The 23,869-nt window shown below is 60.1% G+C and overlaps 10 protein-coding genes across 10 annotated transcripts; 2 read left to right on the plus strand and 8 right to left on the minus strand.

The window, feature by feature from the left end:
* Nucleotides 1–265: 265 nt before the first annotated feature.
* PAN0_015d5044 (uncharacterized protein) lies at nt 266–1,345 on the minus strand (the record flags this gene model as incomplete). The annotated part of the gene is made up of 1 exon (XM_014799354.1): nt 266–1,345. One exon carries the CDS (start codon nt 1,343–1,345, stop codon nt 266–268), a length of 1,080 nt encoding a protein of 359 aa, XP_014654840.1.
* A 488-nt stretch (nt 1,346–1,833) lies between these two features.
* On the minus strand, nt 1,834–4,806 carry PAN0_015d5045 (chitin synthase; the record flags this gene model as incomplete). Its single annotated transcript, XM_014799355.1, has 2 exons — nt 1,834–4,645; nt 4,739–4,806. 2 exons carry the CDS (start codon nt 4,804–4,806, stop codon nt 1,834–1,836), a joined length of 2,880 nt encoding a protein of 959 aa, XP_014654841.1.
* A 1,799-nt stretch (nt 4,807–6,605) lies between these two features.
* PAN0_015d5046 (uncharacterized protein) lies at nt 6,606–11,288 on the minus strand (the record flags this gene model as incomplete). The annotated part of the gene is made up of 2 exons (XM_014799356.1): nt 6,606–8,415; nt 8,734–11,288. 2 exons carry the CDS (start codon nt 11,286–11,288, stop codon nt 6,606–6,608), a joined length of 4,365 nt encoding a protein of 1,454 aa, XP_014654842.1.
* Nucleotides 11,289–12,417: 1,129 nt separating this feature from the next.
* On the minus strand, nt 12,418–15,623 carry PAN0_015d5047 (phthalate transporter; the record flags this gene model as incomplete). The annotated part of the gene is made up of 3 exons (XM_014799357.1): nt 12,418–13,986; nt 14,067–14,142; nt 14,443–15,623. 3 exons carry the CDS (start codon nt 15,621–15,623, stop codon nt 12,418–12,420), a joined length of 2,826 nt encoding a protein of 941 aa, XP_014654843.1.
* Nucleotides 15,624–16,536: 913 nt separating this feature from the next.
* PAN0_015d5048 (uncharacterized protein) lies at nt 16,537–18,368 on the minus strand (the record flags this gene model as incomplete). Its single annotated transcript, XM_014799358.1, has 6 exons — nt 16,537–16,583; nt 16,675–16,731; nt 17,243–17,356; nt 17,555–17,589; nt 17,853–17,945; nt 18,178–18,368. The coding sequence occupies 6 exons, from the start codon at nt 18,366–18,368 to the stop codon at nt 16,537–16,539; spliced, it is 537 nt and encodes a 178-aa protein (XP_014654844.1).
* Nucleotides 18,369–18,678: 310 nt separating this feature from the next.
* Nucleotides 18,679–20,061, minus strand: PAN0_015d5049 (uncharacterized protein; the record flags this gene model as incomplete). Its single annotated transcript, XM_014799359.1, has 1 exon — nt 18,679–20,061. The coding sequence occupies one exon, from the start codon at nt 20,059–20,061 to the stop codon at nt 18,679–18,681; it is 1,383 nt and encodes a 460-aa protein (XP_014654845.1).
* Nucleotides 20,062–20,141: 80 nt separating this feature from the next.
* Nucleotides 20,142–20,471, minus strand: PAN0_015d5050 (uncharacterized protein; the record flags this gene model as incomplete). Its single annotated transcript, XM_014799360.1, has 1 exon — nt 20,142–20,471. The coding sequence occupies one exon, from the start codon at nt 20,469–20,471 to the stop codon at nt 20,142–20,144; it is 330 nt and encodes a 109-aa protein (XP_014654846.1).
* Nucleotides 20,472–20,581: 110 nt separating this feature from the next.
* Nucleotides 20,582–21,201, plus strand: PAN0_015c5051 (uncharacterized protein; the record flags this gene model as incomplete). The annotated part of the gene is made up of 3 exons (XM_014799361.1): nt 20,582–20,628; nt 20,708–20,815; nt 20,982–21,201. 3 exons carry the CDS (start codon nt 20,582–20,584, stop codon nt 21,199–21,201), a joined length of 375 nt encoding a protein of 124 aa, XP_014654847.1.
* A 943-nt stretch (nt 21,202–22,144) lies between these two features.
* PAN0_015c5052 (FeS cluster assembly scaffold IscU) lies at nt 22,145–22,762 on the plus strand (the record flags this gene model as incomplete). Its single annotated transcript, XM_014799362.1, has 1 exon — nt 22,145–22,762. One exon carries the CDS (start codon nt 22,145–22,147, stop codon nt 22,760–22,762), a length of 618 nt encoding a protein of 205 aa, XP_014654848.1.
* A 326-nt stretch (nt 22,763–23,088) lies between these two features.
* PAN0_015d5053 (mitochondrial 54S ribosomal protein YmL19) lies at nt 23,089–23,709 on the minus strand (the record flags this gene model as incomplete). The annotated part of the gene is made up of 3 exons (XM_014799363.1): nt 23,089–23,145; nt 23,231–23,385; nt 23,469–23,709. The coding sequence occupies 3 exons, from the start codon at nt 23,707–23,709 to the stop codon at nt 23,089–23,091; spliced, it is 453 nt and encodes a 150-aa protein (XP_014654849.1).
* Nucleotides 23,710–23,869: the final 160 nt, after the last annotated feature.

Below are 23,869 nucleotides of genomic sequence, written 5' to 3' on the forward strand. Positions count from 1 at the left end.
GAAGCCCGAACTCACGTGGTGGAAAGTGTGAGGGCGTCGTGTTTGCTCGCCGTTGTCTGAATCACAATCACGGGCGCTCAAGGTGTGAAGGCGTTGGTGTGGAGGGGCGTTGTCGAGCGGGAATGGAGGGCACGCGAGTCCAACAAGATCTGGCAGACAGGATTGGGTGATGAGTGGGCGTCAAAAGGGGAACCGAGTCGGGGTGAGATTACAGCGGAGCGTGTGCGGGGTCTTAAAGGTACATTTGGGGGCGCGCGCGGGGATGCTACTCTCCATAGACGAACTTTCGGATGGCATCTACGTGTGTCTGCGACCACCTTTCGTCATGGGCGTTGTTGACGGCGTGTACGGCCTCGTGCATGTGCTGTTCATCCTTGGTCCCCGAGAGTACGGTGATGGTGAGGCGGGGAATATCCATCCCTCTTGCCAGGAAGGCATACACCACCTGTTGCGGTGTCCAACCCAACAACTCTGCCGACTCCTGCACCGGTGGCGATGCGAGCAGGTTAGGGTTACCCGTAATCGACCAGAACGGCTGATACACCACAGGTTCGCCACACTCGTTGGGCGCAAGAGCGGGGGAGAGGATCGAAAGTAGTGCTACGTCGTGGCCGGTAGTGTAGTGCCATCGATTCTGGACGATGCTCGGTGGAATGCGTGTGGTGCGTGCGAGTGCCTGGAAGATCTCGGCATCGTACACGTTCGACACGCCGATCTGGCGGACCAGTCCGAGCTGGACGAAGCTCTCCATGGCTGCCCATACGTTCAGCGTGCGGTCCAGCGTGGTCAGCGGGGAGTGCAGTACGTAGCTATCCACATACGCCTCGCCGTGCTTATCGCCATACTCCACCCCGGCATCCAGCTCCACCCCGCGCTCCGAGTTGGCCGTAATCTTGCGTGCAACCTCCTCGAACGGCTCAAACTCCAGCCACGGATGCAGATTCCTCAAGGATGCAGCGAAGCTCTTGCGAACCTGCACGGCTACCGGCTCATCGTGACCAAATGGAATCGTCGAGGGTTGCGTCCAGTCCTGCCCCGAACGCGGGGTGAATTTGGTCTGCACCCATACATCGCGTCTGTCGAGCTGCAGATCCGTCTGCGCCGTATCGAGTGCAGCACCCACGTGGTCTTCGCGGTAGTGCTTGCGCTGCGCCGCCGTGTCGATCCCGCGAAAACCGTGGCTGAGTGCGAGGATCACCAGGTCCGACGTAAAGTCGCCCTTCCACGCGGTGCCGTACAGAAGACGAGGCATGCTCGGCACGCGCGACCGACCAGCAGGCGTGGATGACGAGGTCGCCGACGCAGCTGCGCCAGAGAGCGACGTAGATGCTTGGCTAGACGCCATCCTTGTAGCGATAATGGCGCGTGCGTGTAGAGGCGCGCGGGATGTCGAGCTGAATAATTGCCGCAACGAGTGGGTGCCGACCAGCCGAGGCGCTAGGATCGAAAACGTCGTTGAAAGTAAATGCACAGCTTGCTTCTTCTGCAGCAAGCCGACAAGGTGGTGGACAGATGATGGATGCAGGTGGGTGGGGATGCTGCGGATGCTGCGGATGGTGGTGCCGAGAGGCTGCTGGACAGTGCGCCGAGACTGCGCTTTTATTAAAATAGGCTCGCCCGCCTCGGCCGCATTCCGAAGCCTCAAATTCCACGCTCGACTCGGCTCGAATTGCGGCTTTGACGTGCTCGAGCTGCAGCCTTGCGTCTTCGCCCTCCAAGACTCCACCTGAGCGCAGCCACCGCCACTCAATCTACTCTGCCTACTCAACACGGCGCAGCGCATCTAGCTGAAAACACGATAGAATTGTCCATACGATTCTGCGCTGCGGTTCTCTACGTCTTGCGGAAGCAGCGCGTGGTGTTGCGCTTGACCCAGTAGATCAGACAGCCCACAAAGCGGAAGAGCGACAGCCCAAACGTCGCCCACAGGATAATCTTAAAGTACGTCGACTGCTTGGAGCTCTGCTGCTGCTCGATCTGGCTGTTGGTGAGGCCAGTGTTGACGCCGTTGACGTTCTCGATCGCCACGGTCAGCGCGCCGTTGGTGAGCAGCCAGAACGCCACGAGGCGCGTGCGGAATGTCTTGTTGCTGTCGTCCATCGTCGGCTTCTCCACCGTCTCGACGGGCTTGAACGGCGCCACGGCGCGCGAGACCACCGCCTTGAACGTCTCGTCAATGTCGTCCTGGTGGCGCTCGATCTCCTCCACCGTGCCCGGCTCGGTGCCCTTGTCCTTCTTGGTGTCGACGGTGGGCAGCGCGTCCGCCTTGTCCGATCCCTTGGTGCCCCAACTGACGTCGTGCAGGTTGCAAAAGGCGTATACGTTGAGCACGTTGATGAACGAGGGCGCGATGAGCATGTACTGTGGGAACGACGTGATCATGTGCCACGGGTCCGCGTACAGGATGGAGGCGATGAGGTAGATGCCAAACGTCGCCGCGAGCGCCGCGATGAGCACGCCCGTGGTCTGGTTGAACAGCGCATGCCAAAGGTCGCCCGAGAAGCTCGTGTGCACGAGCGCCCTCACCGTGAGCCAGAGCGACGTAAAGATGAGGTAGAGACCCAGGATGCCAAACACGATAAACGACACAATGTACGTCGTCTTTTCGCCCTTGGGCCTGTTGCCGAGCGCGAGTACGAATTGGAGGCCGAGGAAGAAGACGTACACCCACTTGGCAGCCTGGTTGATCCAGTGGAAGACGACGAGCGTGGTTTGCGACTGGTCCTTGAGCAGCTCGTCGGGCAGGAACTCGATGATGATCGAAAACGTGAGCCAGAGGTTGGCGAGCGCGAACCACGAAAAGAGGAGCACAAAGGCATTGTAGAGCGCCTGGAGGTGGAAGAAGAAGAGCCGGATGATGCCGTGGTTGGACTTGTAGATCCGGAAAAAGTGGACGAGCGAGTAGATGGACGCAGCGAAGGATCCGTTGAGCCAGCGTCGACGCTGCGAGATCAGCTCGGCCGCGCCCTCGGGCACATCCGTCTCGCCCTTGGACGGCTTGACGTAGGTGAGCGTCCATCGGTCGCCTGCCTTGGCCACGAGCTCGAAGCACAGGATGCGGTCCTCGGCGAGGAACATGTTTTTGGTAAAGATGTCCATGCCGTGCAGCCCCTTCTTGCCGAGCCGATCGGCGAGCGTGTGGTCGCCGTGGAAGTACTGCTGGAGCGGTCTGCCCTGGATGGCGCGGAAGCGGTAGGCACTGAAGGCACCGGGCAGCACGCTGACGTAACCAAACGTCGACTCGAGCGGCTTGTCGAGGATGTTGGACATCTTGTACTCGAAGTTCTGCGCGGCGACGAGCGGGTTGATGAGCTTGCGTCCGTTCTTGATCATGGCGTGGATCTCGCCGCACGCGCCGCCGAGGTTGGCGTTGTTGTAGAACGCTTCCCACAAATAGTAGAGTGACTTGTGGCCGGGCTTGGTGCCTGCGTCGATGAGCACGCAGAGCTCCGGCTGTAGGTGACGGCCGAGGGCGTTGAAGAGCCAGCGGTGGCTGTTGATCTTCTTGCTGTTCTTCTGCTTGAGACAGAAGATCATCTGGACGGGCACAAGGTTGGAGGCGTCGTCGCCGTGGGGCTGAATGAGCGCGGGTGTGGGGTCGACCGAGAGCTGGGTGGTGTATTCGAAGAGATGGGCGACGGTGTCCTTGCCGTCGACCTTGCGCTTCATGACGCCGTCCTGGTATACGCCGACGGTTGCGAGCAGATCGAGCACCTCCTTGTCGCATGGGTCGATGCCGTCAAAGATGAGGCTGACGACGATGCGCTGCCATCCGGGGCGCCCTTCCTCGGCGGAGCGTCGCCAGAACTTGGAGGCCTTGCTCTTGCAAATGTCGCGGATGTTGAGCATGACGCCATGGAGCGTGCGTGCGAGCAGGATGCGGTCCTCGTTGTAGTAGGTGATGGCAATGAGCAGCTCCGTATCGCGGCCGTACTGCGACGAGGTGCGCAGGCTCCAGCCGTTTTCGAGCGTAAACTCGTCCGGATCGCACGTGGCGGCGGTGTAGCGCATGTGCGAGAACTCCTGGGTACGGCTGCCTTGGGCCCATTTTGGCTCGACCGAGTTCTTGATGGCGGTAGGGACGGGGTGGTCGACAATCCAATGACCGCGAGTGAGCTTGACCTTTTTGGTGAGGCCGCGCTTGGGCGCCTGCTGGCGCTTTGCCCATGCGACCTGGCTTGCGCTGTCCTCGGGCCCGAGGTCGGACGAGTAGGATGATGGACCGCCGTAGGGTGCTGGCGTGGGGAACGAGCTCGGGTTGGCGAGATTGTAGGCGCTGTGGCTGGCGTTGGAGAAGCCGTACTTTTCGTCTGCAGACTCGGTGAGCGGCACTTTGTACTCTTCGTCGTAGCCGTAGCCTGCATGGCCCTCGGAGGTGCCGGGAGCTAGGGTCTGGAAGCTTGGGTTTTCGCCCGAGTAGAAGGGGTTCTCGTGGTGCATGGTGGTGGAGCTGCCGTAAGCACTCGTCGACTGTGCATAAGGGACGCTGGGTTGGCGCAGCGGATCATCCTGAATGGGGCGAAAGCCGTCAAACCATCGACGTAGCGAAGACATGCCGGTTATTGCGATGGAGATGGTCATGGAGACACGAGGAGAGAGCGGAAAGTGGTCAGTTTTAAGGCGGCTCGAAGTCGACGGAAAGCGGCTGGACCGGCGGTGTATGGGGCCGAAAGTGGGCTCGAGGCGGCGTGCGAGTGAGGCTATTGATGAAGGTGGGGCGAGCGAGATCGAAACTTACGGTGAGCTGGTAGGAGCGCTGTTGTCGCTGCTGGCGCTGCTGACGGTTCTGGCCAGGCCGGGAGGCATATGCGTCATAGCTCATGATGGCTTGCGACTCGAGGAGGACTGTTCGGTCTTGGTGGTAATGAAGCGGTTTAGGATCGAATCATGCGGCGTGTGGATCGGATGTCTTGAACGCCGGCAGGTAATGAAGGCGAGATGAGAAGCCCGAAGGACAGGGGTGGTGGGTTGGGAAGATGAAGAGGAATGGTCCGAAGGGGGAAAGCGTAGGAGATGCCGGCAGCCTTTGGAAGAGACGGGAACGACGGGAGCCGACGCGGATCGTTGGGGATGAGATGGTGGTTGCTAGATGAGGGGGGGATTGCTGAGCGCGACTGTCGGGCTCGGACCGACCGATGAGGAGGAGAGGATGTGACCGTTGCAGTGTGGCGGCGGGCGTGTGAATGTGACGGTGTGATTGAGTTGTTGCGAGCGGGAGGGATTGCTGGCTGTTGATGCTTTGGCTCTGGATCGGAAGGAGGGGCATCAGAGCTGCATGAGCGCTGCTGCAAGGGCGGTGTGCATTTATTGAAAAAATGGGGTTGCGTCAGTGCATCGCGGGGCCAACTGCCTGCCTGGCTGCCTGCCCATCAGTCCACGCGCTCATCCGACGCGCGATTGACAGCGGGTAAGCCGAAACGCCGATCCTCTGTTCCACTTTACCTTTTTCTGTCTCTTGGCAACCGCAGTCCTTCTTCGTCAGACATCACATCTACAAGAACCTGATCCCGATACTCATCAGCGATGCTCCGATGAGTGATGTCGGAATGGACGCTGGTCGAGTCAATCTCGACGTTGCGTTGCGGTGACTCTCGGGTGAGATGAGAGAGCGGAGTTCAAGGGCGTCCGCGTGTCTATTTTCTCCTCTCGCTTCGCGCAGCCGGCGAATTTCTTTTTAAAAAAATAAAACTTAAAATCTTAAAAAGAACGACGGGGGCACATCCACCAACATCACCTTGCTTGATGAGCCAAATAGCGATGGGGATCCGTATGCGACCCAGGCCTGGTGTGCGTCGTCGAGCAGTGTGTGTGCGCGCTGGAGCCGGCTAGGTCTGCGATGGAGGTTACTTGGTAGAAGGCAAACGCGGTCGAAGTTGGCTCTTGGCTCGGGCCCTTCCGATGTGCCAAGTCATCTTGCCGCTCGCCCAACACGCGCTTTGCTGCTGCACTTGCTGCCATCGAAGCTGGCATCGCACGCCTACAGCCAACATCCATCTGGTACGCAGCCTGCATCCCTCCTCCTCCTCATCAACGTTGCGATGCTATGCTACGATGCGATGCGATGCTTGCCCGATCGATCCCGATACGTCTCCGATGATTGTGTGCGGGGCGGTGCAGGAAATGCACTCCAGCGCCAACGCGGCAATTCACATTGTGCAGCTCCAGCATGCATACAGCCGCCCGCCCGGCCGGACTTCATGCCGCGTCGGCCGTCTTGCCTTGTACGACTTTCTGGCGCGTGGTTGGCATGCGTAGCATCTGCGACGACACTCACGTTGCCACCGATTCGCCTGTCAACCTCGCGTCAGATAGTACTGTATGCGTGCTTGGTGAACACGGCACGGCTATCCACCGGTGCGCGCCCCACACCAGCCGGGCAAAAGAATCACCACCCGAGACGCCTAAGGCTGTGCAACTTTGCTTGGCTGTGGCGCCAGCCAAATTGGCTCGGTTGCTTTCCCCACGCCCTCGCGTTGCCTCGGCGCCTCGCAACGCCGCCATCGTCACTCCACGCTGCTCATCACATGCTCTCGACTGGGCCGCGCCGTCAGCTGGTCGCAATGTGGATGCTTTGCATTGCATTGCATTCACCCCACACGCGCACGTCAGAGCTCGTCGGTGCGCTGTGAGCGCTGGTGGCTCAATCGTATGTTGATCGCCTCGTTGATAATCCGATCCACATCGAGCGGCGGCAGGCTGTCGAGCATGCTCCTCGTCTCCGACCGGTCGAGTTCCTCGAGCGAGTCCTTGCAGTTGGTGAGGATCGCAATGCACACGTACAGATGCAGATCCATGAAATCCGGTAGCGCAAAGTACGTGTCCCACAGCCGCATGAGGTCTTCGATGCGCAGCTCGCCCGCCAGCAGATGCTGCAGCCAGTTGGTCGCGAACCCGATAATGTCCACCTCCTCCTCCTCAAAGTACGAGTGCAGCTCCGGTAGCGTCGTCCGGAACAGCGTCAGAAACGTCGCCACCTGTCGTGGCAATGGATGCCGCGCACTGTGCCGCGCCATCAGCGTCATCAGCTTCTCGAACGCAAAGTACATGCCCGCCTCGACGCGCACGCACTGCACGAACGGCGCACACAGGTACACCAGCGCAGGGTGGAACTCGGAGGCGGTGCCTGCGCGCCCGCCCGCAGCCGTGGCGATCTGCGGCTCCCACTCGTACTCGCGTGGCATGCGCGAGCGAACACTTTCCTCCACACTGGCCTTGTCACGGCCACTCCCACCGGCTGCGTTGCTGCCGCCGCTCATCGAGCCCGCGCGCGACCGCGATCGTGAGCTGCTCCCGCCCGAGTGTGTGTGCCGTGTCCGACTGCCATTCGAGCGAGTCGTTGCTGCGCCGTTGGCACCCTCGCCCGCGTCGGTGGACCGCGACGCATCGTCGCCCCATTGCGAGTACTCGACCTGCCGGCGCTCGTCGTTGGACGCCTCGCTGGCGTGTGTTGCTGTCTGACTCGTGCTCGTCTCCGCTTCGTAAATCGCTGGCGCTGCAGCGTTGATGGCATCCCCTGCACGTCGGCGCGCTGCCTCGGCGGCCGCACATCGGTTCATAAACGCGCACACGATGCTCTCCACGCTTCGTCCGAACCGTTTGAGCTCGAGCGCAGCTGCTGCATCCGGATCGTCCGCGTCCATCGCCGCTGATACGCCGCTCTCGCCAATGATCCCACCCAGCGCGTGGATCCGCCCATCGTTCACCCGATTCGGCCCGCGATCCGCACCGAGCAACGTCGCTGTGGCCACGCCCGCCGTTCCAACCGCTGGCATCACCGAGTGCGGGCTTCCCATCGCCGCGACTGCTCCGCCCAGTGTCGATCCTGCTCCTGGTCCGTCGCTTGTGCCTGTGCCAGCACTTCCTATGCCGCCCGAGTATCCGCCGGGCCTTCTCGCCGCCACGCTGCGCGAGCTGCGCATGAGCGTTCTGCCGGGCGGCGGTCTTGTGCCCAGCCGCTTCTGGTAGTATCGTTGGCATTCGCTGCGCACGCGCTTCTCGAGCGCCGGATTATGCTTGTCCAACGCCTCGTACTCGAGATACTTGCTGCGCACCGATGTCATCTCCTGCCCCTTGTCGTCGCTCAGCACGCCCAGCAGGTACAGCCACACCTCGCCGCGCACCGCAGGCTGCACCCCGTGCCGCGCAAGGTCGCGCAGCTTTTGCAGATCCACATGCTGCTCCGCGTTGAGCAGCTCCACGAACTCTTCCACCGTGGCAGAGCCCATCTCGCCCCGCAGCGCTCGCAAGCTGGAATGTCGACGGAAGCTGCGATGTCGGCACTGCCTGCCGTATTGGCTACGACTCGAGGATAGGATCGAGAGTCGAAGTCGTATATGGCGCAGGCGGGCCTCAGCTGCTGCTGAACGTGCAGCCCATGTTGGCGAGGAACGTGGAGGACCAGATGCAAGTCTCGAGCTGCAAAGTCCTTCCGAGATGCACCTTTTCTGCCGTGCACGGCCGTGCAGCCGCAGGCGAATTTGCCGCAAATGTTTATGTTAGGTCTCTCGCCTCAGTGTCACATCGGTGCGATCAGAACCGCTCACACGTACAAACCACGCCATCAAAGCAAGTGTTGAACAATGATGTCCAGTGTATAGGCTAGTAATACAAAAGGCGCCAACCCGGTATCTGCTCGAGGAGCTGGTTGTGGCGAAAGACGAGAGCGACCTTCACGACGAATCGTAAAGGTCAGGAATAAGATAAGGGCGGTCCAGCAGCGACCACAAAGCTTACAGCTCCGTGGTTCGACCTGAACACCTCTGTGGGGTGGACGTCTCGCTACCCGTGCTGGCCGAAGCTGCGCTCCAAGCTGTCCACGAGCGCCAGCCTCCTCCTAGCAACGAGGACGACGACGTGTTGGCGGCCTCAGCGTCTTCTTCCTCCGACGTTGCCGATGGTGGCAGTTGGCTCTCGGCGCCAGATTCGGTCTTGGCCGTTGGGGGCCGTGCCGGAGCAGGAGAAGGCGAAGAGTGTGCTTCCGATGGTCCGGCGGTCGAGGTGGATCGAGACGCGCTGGGTCGCAACGCCGAGAAGCTGGGCAGTCCCAGCCCGAGCGAGACGCGCTTTCCTCCGCTGTACCACGCACTGCCTTCCTCCTCGCCAGCAGCTCCGCTCTGACCCGCGATCTTGGCTGCTGACATCTCATTGAGCTTCTGCAGGGCACGAAGCGCACCGCCCCCACTCGCGCCCGATCCTGTGGTCGGCGCACCTGTCGTGCCGGCCTCTGACGCAGCAATCGAATTCCACGTGACCCGCTCGGCGCGAAGCTCGGCCAGTTGCGATGAGAGCTGGCCCGCGCGCTCGCGATCCGATATCGACAGCGAGGCCCGTGGGCTTACAAACGTCGAGTACTGCCCCGATACACGGCGAAGCTTGGCAGCCGCCTGATCCGTCGATGGGTTCTCGTGCGACGAAGACGCTTCGAAATCTTGGCCAGCTCCATCTCGTGCGGCGGGCTTCCAGGGCGTGGCAAGCACGCCTCGAATGGCATGCATGCTGCCCGGGGTCGGAGGGGAAGCGGAGAGCATCGAGCCCTCGGTAGCACTGTCAAAGTACGACGAGTCGGATGGCGTCTCGTTGCGCGAGGATACAGAGGCCGAGGCTGGCGCCGTCGACATGCCGAGCAGGGCTGCGAGCGTCGACTCGGCCGACTTGGAAGCTGATGCTGTAGAAGCTTCAGCTTTGAGGCTGGTTGCCCGACTGTAAGTTGGAAGGCCGGAGATTGCTTGCGGGTCGGTCGCAGCTACCACGTCCTTGGACTTGGTCGTCCGCGTGTTTGATGCTGAGGATTTGGATGGCTGGGCTGAGTCCTGGCGGAGTGCTGCCATGAGTGAAGGCCTCTGAATGGGCTGAGCCGAGGCAAGGACCCGCGAACTTGCTGTCTCGTTGAAGTCTATCACACCGGGGCCTGATTTGCCGGCCGCAGGCACTGATGCTGCTGGAGGTGCAGCCGAGGGTCCCATGGCGATTGATGGGGCGGTGACTGCTGTGGATGTGAAGGCGGCTCCAGCTGCCGACGCCGTTCTCGATGGCCCGCCCAGTTTGGACATCAAGTTGATGCTTGAGGAGGCTCGGCTGTCGTAGCTGACCGAACGCTTCTTCTGTGGTGTGCCATCGCGGCTGTCAGAGGTCGAGTGCGCTGCCAGCTTGGGCGTAGTCGACGCTGAGGGAGGCTGCTGACCGGTGGGCTCTTGATGTTCGACCGGCGATTCTTCGGCAATGCTCGACTGCACAGAAGCAAAGTTGGATATCGAGAACGCCCGTCTCGAAGGATTGGGATCGCGACGCTGGGGAGAGGCGGCGGACGATGGCGAGGCACTGGGAGTGGTGGGTGCGTGAAGCATGCGTTCGAGGCGTTTCGCGGCGGTCTTGCCAATGGTAGCGTCTCGATCTTGCGCCTGTACGATACCCGCTGCAGCGGCACCACGAACTTGGAGACCAGCTGCGTCAGCCAGGGCGGTGATGGGGTTTGCAGACGAGGGGTCGACAGAAGACCGGCGGGAAGCTTGACCAAGACGTGTGAGCTTGTCTAGCTCCGCCGTCGTTCTAGCCATAAAGTCGGACATGTCTGAAACGGCAGTGATCTGGCGGCGCAGGTGGGCCTCTCTGGTGTCGAGATGAGAATCGAGGGCTGCCTCCATGGCGTTGAGCTGCGCAAGCTTGGCTCTAGATGCGAGTGTGTCCAGGACGAGCGCGTTGGACGCTTCCAAAGCTTCCATCGTGGCAGCCATGAGCCTGTCAATCCTCTCTGCGAGGTCATCGTCGTCTTCATTGTCATCGTCGGTGTCGTCATGGATGGGATAGCTAGCAGCGGCAGAGGAATTCCGGTCGGCGTCGGAGATTACAATGTCATCGCTGCGATTGTAATGAGCGAGCTTGTCGTCATGTGGCATTGTTGTACTGGGTAGTTCATCATCGTCATTGAGGGTGAGTGAGAGATCGTTGATACTGGAGGCAAGGCTTTGCGAAGGGGTGAGATGGGCGATGTCGGTGGGATCGGCGTGGTCGATGCAAGTTAGATCGCTGATGCGGCTCTTGCGACGGTGGGCGAATGTGTCGACGTAGGTGGAGGTGGTGGATTCGGCGCGACTGCGAACGGTATCGTTGGAGTCGCCAGCAAGCGTATGAGTGGACCAGCGGACGGGACTGTCTCGGGTCACGGCAGACGCGCTGCGTTCGATTGGTTTGGAGTCGGCGACGACGGTCTTGGGAGTGGCGCGGTGCGGCTGCATCCATTTCGGAGGCAGCCGCGACCGGGTCTGACCTGTGCTGGCGATGACTGGTGCCATGGCTGCTACGGATCGCGCCCGTTGTGATTGATGGCAGGGACTGCCACAGAAGTTTGGCGTTGCTACAACGGCGATGTGCCCGTCATGATGTTGAAAGGATCGATTGGATTATGCTGATGCGAGGTCGACGAGCCTAGGTGGAAGACAGAAGTGAGGATGTCGGAGGAGCCGCGAAAGCATCGAATGGTCCTTCTCGGGACGGGCCGATGGAAGTGTGGGTCGACGGCGAGCTGCATCCCATCCAACAGCATCAGCAGCAGCAGCCTTAGCAGCATTCCGGTGTTTGGCACATGGGCTGCAGCCAAAAAGCCAACACAGGGCAGCGGGCACACGGATTCGAGCGCGACTGGCAGACCCTGCTGAGCAAAAAGCGAAAGGGCAGCTGCATGTCTGGAGTGCACTTCGGCTGTGTTTCTTTTTTCTGTTGTTCTCCGACTCAGCCGCCCGAGGCAGCCAAAAAGCCCAGCTGGGTCGGCTGCACCGAGAGAGGCTGATGAAGCCCTCGGCGCTTCCGCGTCACACGCCCCTGACTGCGATGTGCTGCCCTAGTCCATCAGATCCCCCCGCCCTTTGATCCAACCAAGTGGAGGATTCGGCCCTGGCCGAGCTCTGCTGTCCCCTTCTCAGGCTCGACATCCTGCTTCCGCGCTTCCGCAGATCCTCATATGCCTCACAAGTGGGTAGGCTGAGTACTTCATCTGTATCGTCACGTCACTCCTCCGTTGTCAGACGGAGGGTGTGGCCGAGATGAAGCTGAACCTCATGTCCGGTGTTTTCTCAGGGACGGGAAGCAGGCTGTTCATCGGCGGGAAGGCTCGAAATTACTCAGAAAAACACGCAGCCACGACGTGAAATTGCCGATTTTCACACCAAGCCCCTGAGTGGTGGGAAGGAGATCTGCACCGCCATAACCTTCCCAATCCGCCGAGCTCACGATGAAGGCAAGAAGACAGATGAACAAATCGTCATACGTAGCAGCCAGCAGACGACAAGGAGAATGAGAGCTTGCAAGTTCGATTTGCAGCATAGTGAAAACGGTGACGACATCGTGGTATACAACATAGTTAACAGATGAGACGGGAGCAGAGACGACGACGACGGGGCCATGCGGCCCCCCAACAGGCTGCGCTTAGATGGTGTAGGTGAAGCCGGGGCGGTCGTCGACCACCTTGCGGCCAGCACGGATCTTCTTGTTGGCGCTGTAGAAGTAGAGCGTGAAGCCGATACCGCAGAGCACGTTGAAGGCCTGGCAGGCGAGCGTGGCGTAGAGACCCTTGCGGTACAGCGGAGCGTCCTTCTCGTTGTAGGCGAGCGAGGCAAAGATACCGCCGATACCACCGAACATGATGACAATCACCGACACAAACGACTTCTTGCTCTGGCCCGCAACGTTGTTCTGCGAGAAGTTGAGCACGAAGGGGATGTTGGAGTTGGCACCCCAAACACCGAGGAAGCAGCCGGCGAGCTGCACGTTGCGCTGCTTGGTGGCGAAGAGCATGCCCAGGCCAGCAATGGTCAGGAGGCACTGGCAGATGAGGATGGGCATGCGGATGAAGAAGCGGTCGGCAATGACGGCGGTGCCGAAGGCACCCACCATCGCAACCACGTAGGGCGCCGCACCCAGCAGGAAGGCATCCTTGACGCTGTACCCGAGACCGCGGAGAATGACGGGCAGGAAGTAGGCAAACGCATAGGTAGGCATGGTGGTGCACATGAACATGAGGCCGTAGAGCCAGCACTTGATGTCGAGAGCGTACTTGCCAGCCTTGGCCCAGGTGAGAGCGTCGGGCTTCGAGTCACCGCGGTCGCGCTCAATGCGCGTGAGGATCATGTCGCGCTCCTGGATGGTGAGGAAGCCCTTCTCGGCAGCCTTGTCGGGGAAGTCGAGGATGAGGAAGTAGGCGACGAAGGCGAGCACGACAGTGAGCAGACCCTCGATGATGAAGATCCAGCGCCATCCACGGAAGGTGCGGTCGGAAACCTTGATGAGCGACATGCCGTAGGCGATGATGTTTGAGAAGCCCGAGATACCGACCGAGATGAGGTAGAAGGCCGACATGCGCACCTGCGACTCGCGGCGAACGTACCAAGTCGAGATGAGCCAAACACAAGCGGGGAAGAAGCCGGCCTCAAAGGCACCGATGAGCGCACGCGTGAGCGTGAGCATCTGCCACGAGTGGACAAAGCCCTGGCCGATCATGACCACACCCCAGCAGAAGGCAATGAACGAGAGCTGCTTGGCGGCACCAATCTTGCGGAGGAGCAGGTTGGAGGGCATCTCGAGCAGGATGTAGGGCACGAAGAACATGAGCAGCGGCACACTGTAGTTGGTACCAGCCGTCAGCTTGAGCTCCACACCGGCACCGGCGATACGAGCTGCCGAAAGGTTGGTTCGGTCGATAAGCGCGATCGAGTAGAGCGCACCGAGGATGGGCAAGAGACGGCGGTCGACCTTGCGGCGCACACGCTTCACCTCGGCCTCGTCAAAGCCCGAGTTGATGTCCTCGAAGGCCGAGTTGGCCTCGGCATCGTGGGCCGAGATGCCAGTGTCCTTAGTGAGCGTGTTGCCCTGCATGGGGTAGCCGATAGCCTCCTTCTCATCCGAGTGGAGGGAGCCGGAGCGATCACGCTCCTGGGCAGGTACCGACATGGTGGAGTAGGTCGGCGACAGCACGTAGGGGATGGGGAACGACGGTAGCTAGAGGTGAAGAGTCGGAGAAGTGGACAGAGAGGTTCGAGACCGAAGCAGATGTAGCGAGTTGGTGAACCACGACCGACCTTGAGGATAGAGGGCACAAAGTGGATGGGGGGTGAGACGGAGGAAAGGGGAGGTCCTTGCTTCGAACTTGGACGTCTTATATGTGTAGCCACGGACGAGGTTCACCGCATACAGTCTGCATCGCTCGAGGGGAGGCGCAGATGTGCCCAGGGCGGCGTGGCGGCGCGACGGCGTCAGCGCTGGATCAGCTGGCGACGATGCATCTGCGCGGTGCGGGGTACATGAGCGCTGCCACCTGGCATGCAGTGCGCGCGGGCTCTTCCAAGCCCGGATCCACGGAACAACCAAAGAGCTCCACGACGACGGTGCCTGGCAAGCCTGATCTGGTCTGGCCGTATGTGGAGCCGGCGCAACGCCGGGGTTGGCGGACCAAACTGGCCTTTTCTGCTGACGCTCGCCAGCTGGTCTGAGGAACGCGCGGATTGGATCGACCATGTGCTGCTCGGGACCGGAGGACTGCGGTCGCAAGCAGCGCTAAGCGAGTCACCCAAAAGTGGCAAGGTTTGGAGCTCGAGGATTTCGCCTCCATCTGCCAAGCCCAGCCTCGTCAGGCTGCGCGACGTGGTTGGGTCCAGGTCATGTGGGGAGGTGGTGAGAGCGCCATCTGCGACTGTGCGCCCCTGGCGCGGTGCGAGACAATAGGGCTGCAGCTGCACAGACGTGCAGAGCCGGGATGCCAAGATGGGCTGCAGCAACGAGGCGTTGCGAGGGGGAGGAGCGCGACGGCGGCGGCGGGCCTGGAACCTAGCCCGTCCTCTATTGTGGCCTGCGAACACTGCGCAACAAGACGAGAGTTCGAGGAGCGTTGGAGCGTTGGGTCGGGGCATGAATGTGGGGGAGGTAGAGGTTTGGGCTTGTTGTCCAACGGGAAGCCATTTTTGGGGGAGGCGAGCAGGAAGAGGGCAGAGGCGAGGCGCTAAGCGGCAGGCACTGCACATTTCGACTCTTTGACAGCCGCAGACGAGCACTGCTTCTGTGCCCGGCTGCGCGTGGCGGGAAGGCGCCAAGACTTTTGGCTGTCGACACTGCGTGGGGAAACTGTCTCTGCCCTGCAGACCGTGGCCATGGTCCGACTCTGTGTCCCCCTCGCACAAGGGCACATCGACAGTGTCGACGCGCTTGTCCCTCAGTCTCGCCCATCTGGCCTCGTGGCATTTTTCCGAGCCCGAACGCAAATCGTGGCGACTCCGCCCTAGCTCTCGGCCTGCCTTTGGGCACAGCAAAGCCATGCCAAGAGCCAAGCTCACTCCGTTGGCCTGCAACGCAAACTCGCGCGCTCTCCCAGCGCCGTCGCCAGAGACGGGGCAACGTAGCATGGCTTTGTTTTCGTCCGGCCTCGACGCCAGTTCTGCTCCGCGCCCAGGATCGCCGCTGCTCGCCGAGCGCTTCGGAGCAACGCGTTCCTTGTGCTCCCAACTGGCCCGGGTGAGATCCCTTGGGCCGTCGTTGCGTAGCAGAGCATGGCTCGGGGCGACGTACTGTAAACATTCGATCTGGCGCTTTGCCTGCCAAACTGCGTTCTCGACCGTTGGCATCCACCCTGTGCGTTGGGACATTGTCTGTTGTGGCGCAGGCGAGCCCAATCAAGGCGTCCGTGCAGCAATTCGGGACGGTGACACATTGGTGTGACGGTGCACGTCCGTCCTCCCTGGTCAGGGTCATGATGCAACGCAGCAGCGCAAGGCCCGCGCATCGAGCGTACCAACGCTGCCACTGCGTTCCGGACCGATTGCGATGCGGGGTAGCGCTTGGCGAGTCACCGAGGCTGCTGTTTTTGATCCATGAATATTGCTTTACCCGAATCACCCCCACACCCTGCACCCTGCACCATGCACCCCCTGCCCAAACCTCAAGCTGCAGGCGAGGTCGATGTCCTACTGCGTACAAGTCCCGAGTGTGCTTAGAAAGGTGGTTGCCACACTTGACAGCTTAGCTGGTGAATCTGGGGCTCGATCAGGATCAGCTCATCTTGGATCTGGCGAATCTTGCAAGGGGTGTTACCGAAGACGACGCCAAGACGCGCGTCAGGTACCTGACGCGAACCGGATGCATAGTTTGTCCGTCGCCGTCGTTGCTCTCAGGCGAAGCTCCAGTGTGTTTGGTGTGGGGTGGACGTTGTGTGACGAGGCACGCGTTCCTGTTCAAGGTCTACGATGCTCATTCGATCTCCGCCTGGACCTGCAGTCTACTAGCTTGGGTCGGAGCCTGTGGTAGCTGAGTTTCTTTGCTTCTTCCAATGTCGCTGCTTTGGGGAACTCTCTCTCAGAGAACCCTCTAGCTTACGGTCGGTCGGAGTGCGCGTCTTGGCATCTTTCATGCGGGGGCCCTCTCCGCCTCGAACAGCTCTTTGTCTTCTCGTCCCGCGCACTCGATCGGCGCTGGGTTTGGACCTTGAGATTGCAACTGCGGCCCGCTCGAGCCTCCGGCTTCTTTCGTGAGCCGGCCGCACAAGCCGGTAGCCGAAGCCAGCTACGGCCACTCTATCCCACGTGAGGCAAGATCGTCCTGCGCTAGCGCTGTATGCGTCGGTCAAGTGCGAGTCCCCTCCAAACAGTCCTACACCTGGGCCCCAACCGATCGTGCAGCCGGCTGTGTCGTCCAACTTACCCCCATACACCGGCTCCGCATCCCAGACGGTATCCGACATGGAGCCCCACATTCCTGCTGCACGTCGTGTTGTTACCCCACGATAGACGAGTTTCATGCATAATGATGGCTTGCCATCCCTGCTTCGCCCGACATCGAGGCGGAGATCAAAGCTCAATCAGCTACCCCGCAATTGATCGTATCCCGACTGATCCGCATCAGCTCCATGCCCGGTCCAAGATAGCCGGCCTCGGCGCCGTCTACAAGCGGTGGTGATGAGCTGCGGTGGAGCGTCTTCCACACATTCCACACGATGGGCACGGTTGCGATAGGTGCGATCCTTCGACTGTAGTGCGCCGCCCCAACAAGCCCAGCTCAAATGATGGATCGGAGTGACCCATGAGGGTTACGCGGGTGTTTGACAAGCTCAAAGTACGGCAGGAAGCTAACCGTCGTTAAGTACATCTAGACGAATACAATTGGCTCGGCGCAGGAGCTTCGAGGGTAGAGGTTTGCTTTCTTTTGAGGTAGACCTTGCGCTAAATCCCGGGTGTCTCGAGAGATATGCTTTGATCAAATTTTGACATACTCAAAAGCCTGATCGGAACGTGGATCTCAATCCAATCGCATCGGTTGACATCCTGGCCACCTCGATCCGCACTACCTCGATGCGCTCCAAGCCGACCGAGGAGCAGACCACACGCTCGAAGCAAGTAGGCCGTTTCGAAGCAAGATGAGGACAAAGTGTGATATCTAAGCTTCAGCGATCGCTTAATCTTGACCTCAAACATTACGAAGTCAGCCTGCCACCTCTCTCGGTCCCCGACTGACATGTGCTAGTATTGATAAGGTACAACCGAAGCCTGCTAATAAATCTGTTCTCGCTCCCGCTCGCGCTCACCTCGAACCATGTCGTTGACTCGATCCTGCTCGATCCTGTTTCAAAAGGCTAGAACAGACTCTGGACGGCGGTCACAAGCTTGGAGAGGTTGACGGAAGGATCGAGCCAACTCAAACGCTGTCGATCTGACTCAAATGCTGTCGAGACAACTCAAATGCTCTCGTCGATCAACCACGTCTGACTCGGTGGCGTAGCCGACTCAGCTCCTGTGCTGGCCAATCTGCATGCATCTCACGTGTAGCCACAGAGCGTCCTGTGCTGGTGTGTATGCATCGGTCAAGTGGGGCTAGACACGGACCTGCTCCCCAATTGACGACCGATTCCGAATCGCGAGCTCGGCTTCCGGTGGTTGCGCACGTTCCTGTTGACGCGATCGACGAGATCCATCGCTCTTGCATTGCACGACCAGCGGGACAAAAGCATCGCCATGGGCCCTGCACGGAATGACAGCGATGCCTTTGTCGTTCCTGCAGATCGTGAGAGTCTTGGCCTTGTCCCTCCATTGCTGCTCCTTCCGAGCTTTCTCTGCCTTCAACTCGTTCACCAGAGATCGAGCCCCTGTCCTAGCATGTTCCAGTGCCGCACAAGGGTCCTCCTCCTTGCCATCCTAGATGACAACAAACACCTTGTAGACTTGAACGCCGTCCGGCTGTGTGTTGGCCGGAGGAGCATGAGCCTCCTGGTCGTGGTTGTTGGCAAGCTGATTGTCATACGCCAGAGCACAGAGAGGATCGTAGACACGGACGGCAGCCTTTTTGTCGCTGTACATCGCCAACTCTTGGGATCCATTCGTTGCACGATCGCTGTCTGACATGTGTCGTACGTGCGAGTCGCACTGAGCTCGTTGGAATCGGGTTTAGAGCGAGAGTAGGCGCCCAAAGCTCAGCGAGGCGAGGAGGGCGCGAGGCGAGGAGGGCTACTGTATCTGGCGTTGGCATGCGTTTCGATTGATATGGTTGATGATGTCAACCCCGCTTGCATTCAGAACTGTACTTGCTTTCGATCGAAACGACAGTCCGATTTCACCACGCCACGAATCACATTCATGAAGGACTGTGAACAATGCGATGCGTCGTTGCTATGAAGAATAGAAGTACAGGGAGAGGCAGAGCCTGTGCGGGCAATTAAAGCAGCGAGACTGCGATCGAGACGAATGCGGCCAGGACCATGCATGCTGCCACGGCCCTGTAGCTACCAATCGTCGCTGCGGGTGAAGAGTTTGCGCCGGCGGATCCTGCTGCTGGCGACTTTGTTTGTGTTGCCGTTGTGACGTTTCTCCAGCCCTGTGGTCTCCACCCAAGCTGCACGTTGCTCGAGTCGTCAAACAGAGCCGACGTACCCTCTATGCTCGTGTACACCTCCTGGGCGTTGTGATCGGCATCGTACACCACCGTCAATCTATGCGCCAGCGTACTGTTGGTGACGTTGGCCCAACTCGTCATGCCAGGCAAGGCTCCAGGGAAGCCAGTGAGGTCCTGGTTGGTTCCGGCCAGCGTGTTGAGGTATCTCCACCAGGCCAGATTTCGATCGCGTCGTGCTTCGCCGCCCTGGAGCTTGGCCATGCACGTGTCGTCGCCGTCGTTGGTGGTATCCTGGTAGCCGACCACCCAGCGAACATCGCGCGTGACAAAGCGAGCAAAGTACTGCTGCGGCGTCATCAACGGCGCCGCCCGCGTGCCGTTGAAGCGGTCAAAGCCGTAGCGCCATCGGTTGTAGAGCGGACATGTGGCCTTATCTGCGACCGAAGTGTCTTGCAGAGGTCTATCGAGAGTGAAGTAGGGATTGGACGAGGGATCGCCCACAACATACCGCAGTTGGATCTTGCTCCCGCTCGGCAGACCCGCGCCCACCACAGCGTAGCGCGAGATGAGCTGTGCGCCGCCGCCGTGGCCGACAAAGGTGATCTGCTTCATGTTAGGGTACTTTGCCGTGTCGCTGAACTCGGCGAGGAGTGCGTCAAGAGCATCGAAGCTGGTCACGTTGGTTCCGATCGGGCGATTGGCTGCCTCTCCTGCCTGCCACACGTTGGTGTCGGCAAAGGCGATCTGGCTGTTGGTGTATTGGCCCGAGTTGAGCCTGGTCGAGTAGAACTGCGGGGCGGTGACGATGGAGGTGCTGACGGCGCCGGCATGCTTCGCCTTGACGGCTTGCTCCAGCACGGTGTCGAGTACGCTCCAGTAATTGGCCCCGTCGCGCAGCTTACCGTGCATCATGATATAGGCGTTGGTGGCGGTGGCGTTGTTCGGGTTGGCGGTCCAGTAGGTTGCGACCGAGGCGTCCGAGGTGATGGGGAGCGAGACGAGCGAAGCACCACTAGGCACGGTGGGCTTGCCGTGGTCCTCGCCTTCTTTGTTGAGGGGGTCCTGGTCGGAGAAGGCATCGCGCGCTCGGACGGGTCGAGAGCGCACGGGGGCCATCTGCGCACATGCCGAGGCAGCGAGCGTCAGAAGCACAAAGAGCACCATGCTCATCGCGCTCATCGTTGAGCTCGATCTCGACGAGATCATTTTGTTGGCTGGAGCTTCTACGTCGTCGACTCTTTTGCAAAGTGGTTGCGTAGAGGAGGGTGGTGGGAAGCGCCCCGGCTCTATTTAGACACCCCTGTACCTGTGCTGGTTGAAGACAGTCGCAAGCGGACGAGCGTCCGTGTGTCCGTGTTGTGTTGATCCAGGGCGACAGCAGTCGATGCAAGCGAGGCCGGAACGGAGACGATCAGGGCTTGGAGGTGGACACCTCGGAGCGAAGGAGGCGGCAGCACATCTGGCGCGTTGATGTTGTGTGGTTGCAAGCGAGATGGGTGGAAGAAGGCAAGCCGGAGCGAGGGAGGCGATGAACCCTGTGTCTCAGGTTTGAGATCCTGGAAGGGTGAGATGGGCGGATCGAGCATGCGGCGACTTCTTGCAAGGTCGTTGGGCATGGAGGGCCGAGGTGCCCGCGCGAGCTGTTGGAAGAAAAGCTGCAGCAGAATTTGAGTGGCGCTGACGTGCGGCTGGAGGCTCGAGGCTCGTCGGCAGGATCGAGGGCAACATGACCATGTGGAGCTTGCGGCTGGCCGGTGAGGTGGGAGCAGAGCCGTGAGCTGAGCCAAGCAGCATCACGGCAGCATCGCGATATCGGAATCGCATTCTTGCCAAGGCTTGCATCGGCGTTGAGGGAAGGGGCGCCGTCAAGGCAGACGGGCAGGAAGAAGAGCAGCCGAGGATCGGAGCGCGAAAAAGGTCGCAGGTGCGCTGCCGAGCGGCCATGCCGTCGATTACCGCTGTAAGTGGGATGCAGTCAGTCACAAGGTTGAGTGTGAGTGCGAGCTGCATAGCCAAAAAAAGAGCCTCCTGCAGATCGCGAACTTGAAATTGCACGCCGACGCCAATCGCGGCCGAAGCCTGCAGCGTTTAACTTACAACCTTTGCCTCGCGGTGGACATGTTCAGGCTCGCTCTCTCGACAGGGTTTGGGATTGTCTCTCCGCTGCTGCTGCCGCTGCCGGATGCCGATCAGGGTTGGTTCGGCTTGGGTCCGAACACTTTGAGCACGCGCCTGCTCGGAGTAGTGCCGGCTCGGGGAGGAAATGCAGGCAGTGCAGGCAGTGCAGGCGATGCAGCCGATGCAGGCTCCAGTGTGGCTCAAGGGAGGAGCATGGGAACGCAGTGACTTAGGGCGCGTCACGCTTCATTTTCTCTGCCCTGTCAAAGTGGCTGCCGCTCGGGCTCGGCGCAGCGACAACAATGCGCGCGGCCAAACGCGCTTTGACATCTGCATGCCATTCATGCCCACTTCGGCCCGAACTGCACCAGCCCGTTGTCACGCTGTAGCTCAAGCCGCCGGCACGTTTGAGGTTGGCCTCCAACGACCCACTGCGCAGAGAGTGATTGGCCTGCTCGCCACTCTGTCTAGCGCAATGCAATTTGAAATTGACACCTGATCCATGGTTTCATCGTCGGGTCTCGCTCAGCAGGCCGTCAAAAATGAAAAGACAATGATGCGGCTCGGCGATGTCGCTTCCGTCCCGACACGGACCTGGGCGCGAAATTCATGCTTCGCCCGATTGATTATGATCGGGCTAGTCGGCAGATTTGATGCCGATTTGAAAATACCTTTTTCGTGCGAGTCTCTTGGGGTGGAGAAGTTGTCGCTAATCCCGGAAAAAGGCGCTCGGTGGCTCTGCGCGGCTGGGTTAGTCATTTTTCGCTCTGTGTGGGCGGCCGCGGCCGACCGGTCGTGCGCTCAGCATTTTCCACTCGGTCCGCTGAGGGAGAGGATGAGTTGCCTGCCTAATCAGATCGCATCATATGGCCTTCTGTCGGCAGCCTGTGGGAGTCGCGTGCAGCCCAAAGAAAAGTGTGGCAACAATCGCCGGATGCTCAGCACAGTTCAGCCACTCGCCCCGCCGCCTTGCCCAGTCACACTGCTGCTGCGACTGCTGCGTCGGCATTCGCTAGGTTAATCGGCTTTCCATCCCGATTTCATTCGCTGCCCGTATCTGCGCGTGCCCCTCACTCGCCATCCTTCCGTCACCACATCCATCTATCATTCACGACATTCAACGACTTTCAACTTTGCTTATTCGCATCCACAGTTGATCGCCCACATCATCATGTTCCGCAACGCTCTCGCTCCCCTCGCCAGGCAGGCCGCCGTCTCCACCTCGCGCAGCGCCGCCTTCTCTTCGGTCGCACGCCCCGCCGTCGCCAACGTCGCACGCTCGCAATCCGCATTCGGTGCGCCCGTTCAGCGACGTGGTTACCACGAAAAGGTCATCGACCACTATGAGAACCCCCGCAACGTCGGCTCTTTCCTCAAGACCGAGAAGAACGTCGGTATCGGCCTCGTCGGTGCACCGGCATGTGGAGATGTGATGAAGCTGTCCATCAAGGTCAACGAGGACGGCATCATCGAGGATGTCCGCTTCAAGACCTTCGGCTGCGGTTCTGCCATCGCCTCGTCCTCCTACATGACCGAGCGCGTCAAGGGTCTCTCGCTCGAGGAGGCCGGCAAGATCAAGAACACCGAGATCGCACAGGAGCTCTGCCTGCCGCCCGTCAAGCTGCACTGCTCCATGCTGGCGGAGGACGCCATCAAGTCGGCCATCAAGAACTACAGGTCGAAGCGCGAGGCTACGGGCAACAAGAAGCAGGGCCACATCGAGGTCACCCAGGACGTCGCCACCGGTAGCACCACCGCCACCGCCCACGTCGGCTCGGGCACCGTCTAAGCCTCTCATTCCGGAAGCGTGCTTTTCTCGCACACCAAAACTGTCCCGTTGCGTTCGATGCTTCGTACCGCACCTTTTTTCTCTCTGCCTCCATGATCCGCCTCATTGGCTCTAGCATTCGTGTACTATATCCACAGCCTCGTATTCAATCTGGTTTCTCGTGCTTTCTTGCTTTGTTTGTGATTCTTCAGTGCGATGTTGTCGTCAAGCGGCACACAGTGTGCGAAGGTGCAGAGATGCGTGAATGAGGAGTCGAAATTGAATGCTACAAGTACACGGAGCGGCAGAGGGATGCATCTCGAGAAAGATCAAGGTGAAGACGTGGCTTATCGAACGATGCGCAGGCCCATACTCCTTGCGCTGCCGGCGATGACCTTGCACATCTGTAGCGAAACCAGAAGACAATTGTGGAGTCAAGTCAGTGGAAGTTGACAGATGAACTTTGGGGACGAGCGCGGCTGAGCTTACCTGCTCTTCCTGAACGCCCTTGACGTCCTGCATCTTGATCTTTGCGATCTCATAGATGTGCTTCATGGTGATGGTGCCTGCCACCTGCGACCCTGCCTTGCCCGCACCCGTCTCGATGCCAGCAGCGCGCTTGAGCAGTAGCGACGTTGGTGGCGCTGTTGTATCAGTGCAACGTCAGATCGTTTGTCAGTTCTCCTGTGCAAGTCGACAATCGTACATGTCGGAGACCGCAACTTACTCTTGATCTCAAATGAGAATGTGCGGTCCGGGTTGATCTTGACGATGGCGGGCGTGGGGAGGCCCACCTCGAGATGCGCGGTCTTGGCGTTGAACTCCTTGGCAAAGTCCATCGCCTTGACACCCTTGGCACCGAGCGCTGGACCCACGGGCGGCTGTGCAGATGCCTTTCCGGCGGGCACGAGCAGCTTGACAAACGTCGAGACCGCAGCGGCCGCAGCCTGACCTCCCTTCTTGGACATGCTTGCGATGTGTGGTTATGCCGATGAGATGCGGTGGTGAATGTGACTCCAAACAGTTCTGGCAGCGGATGCTTCCGACGCAAGATGACACGGCTGCAGGTACGATTGGGGCTGATGAGGTGAGCTGCGTCGTGCGTGATGAGCAGGATGATGGACTCGG

This window comes from Moesziomyces antarcticus, assembly GCF_000747765.1.
Source record: "Moesziomyces antarcticus DNA, scaffold: scaffold_v10015, strain JCM 10317, whole genome shotgun sequence".
Taxonomy (NCBI): Eukaryota; Fungi; Basidiomycota; class Ustilaginomycetes; order Ustilaginales; family Ustilaginaceae; genus Moesziomyces; species Moesziomyces antarcticus.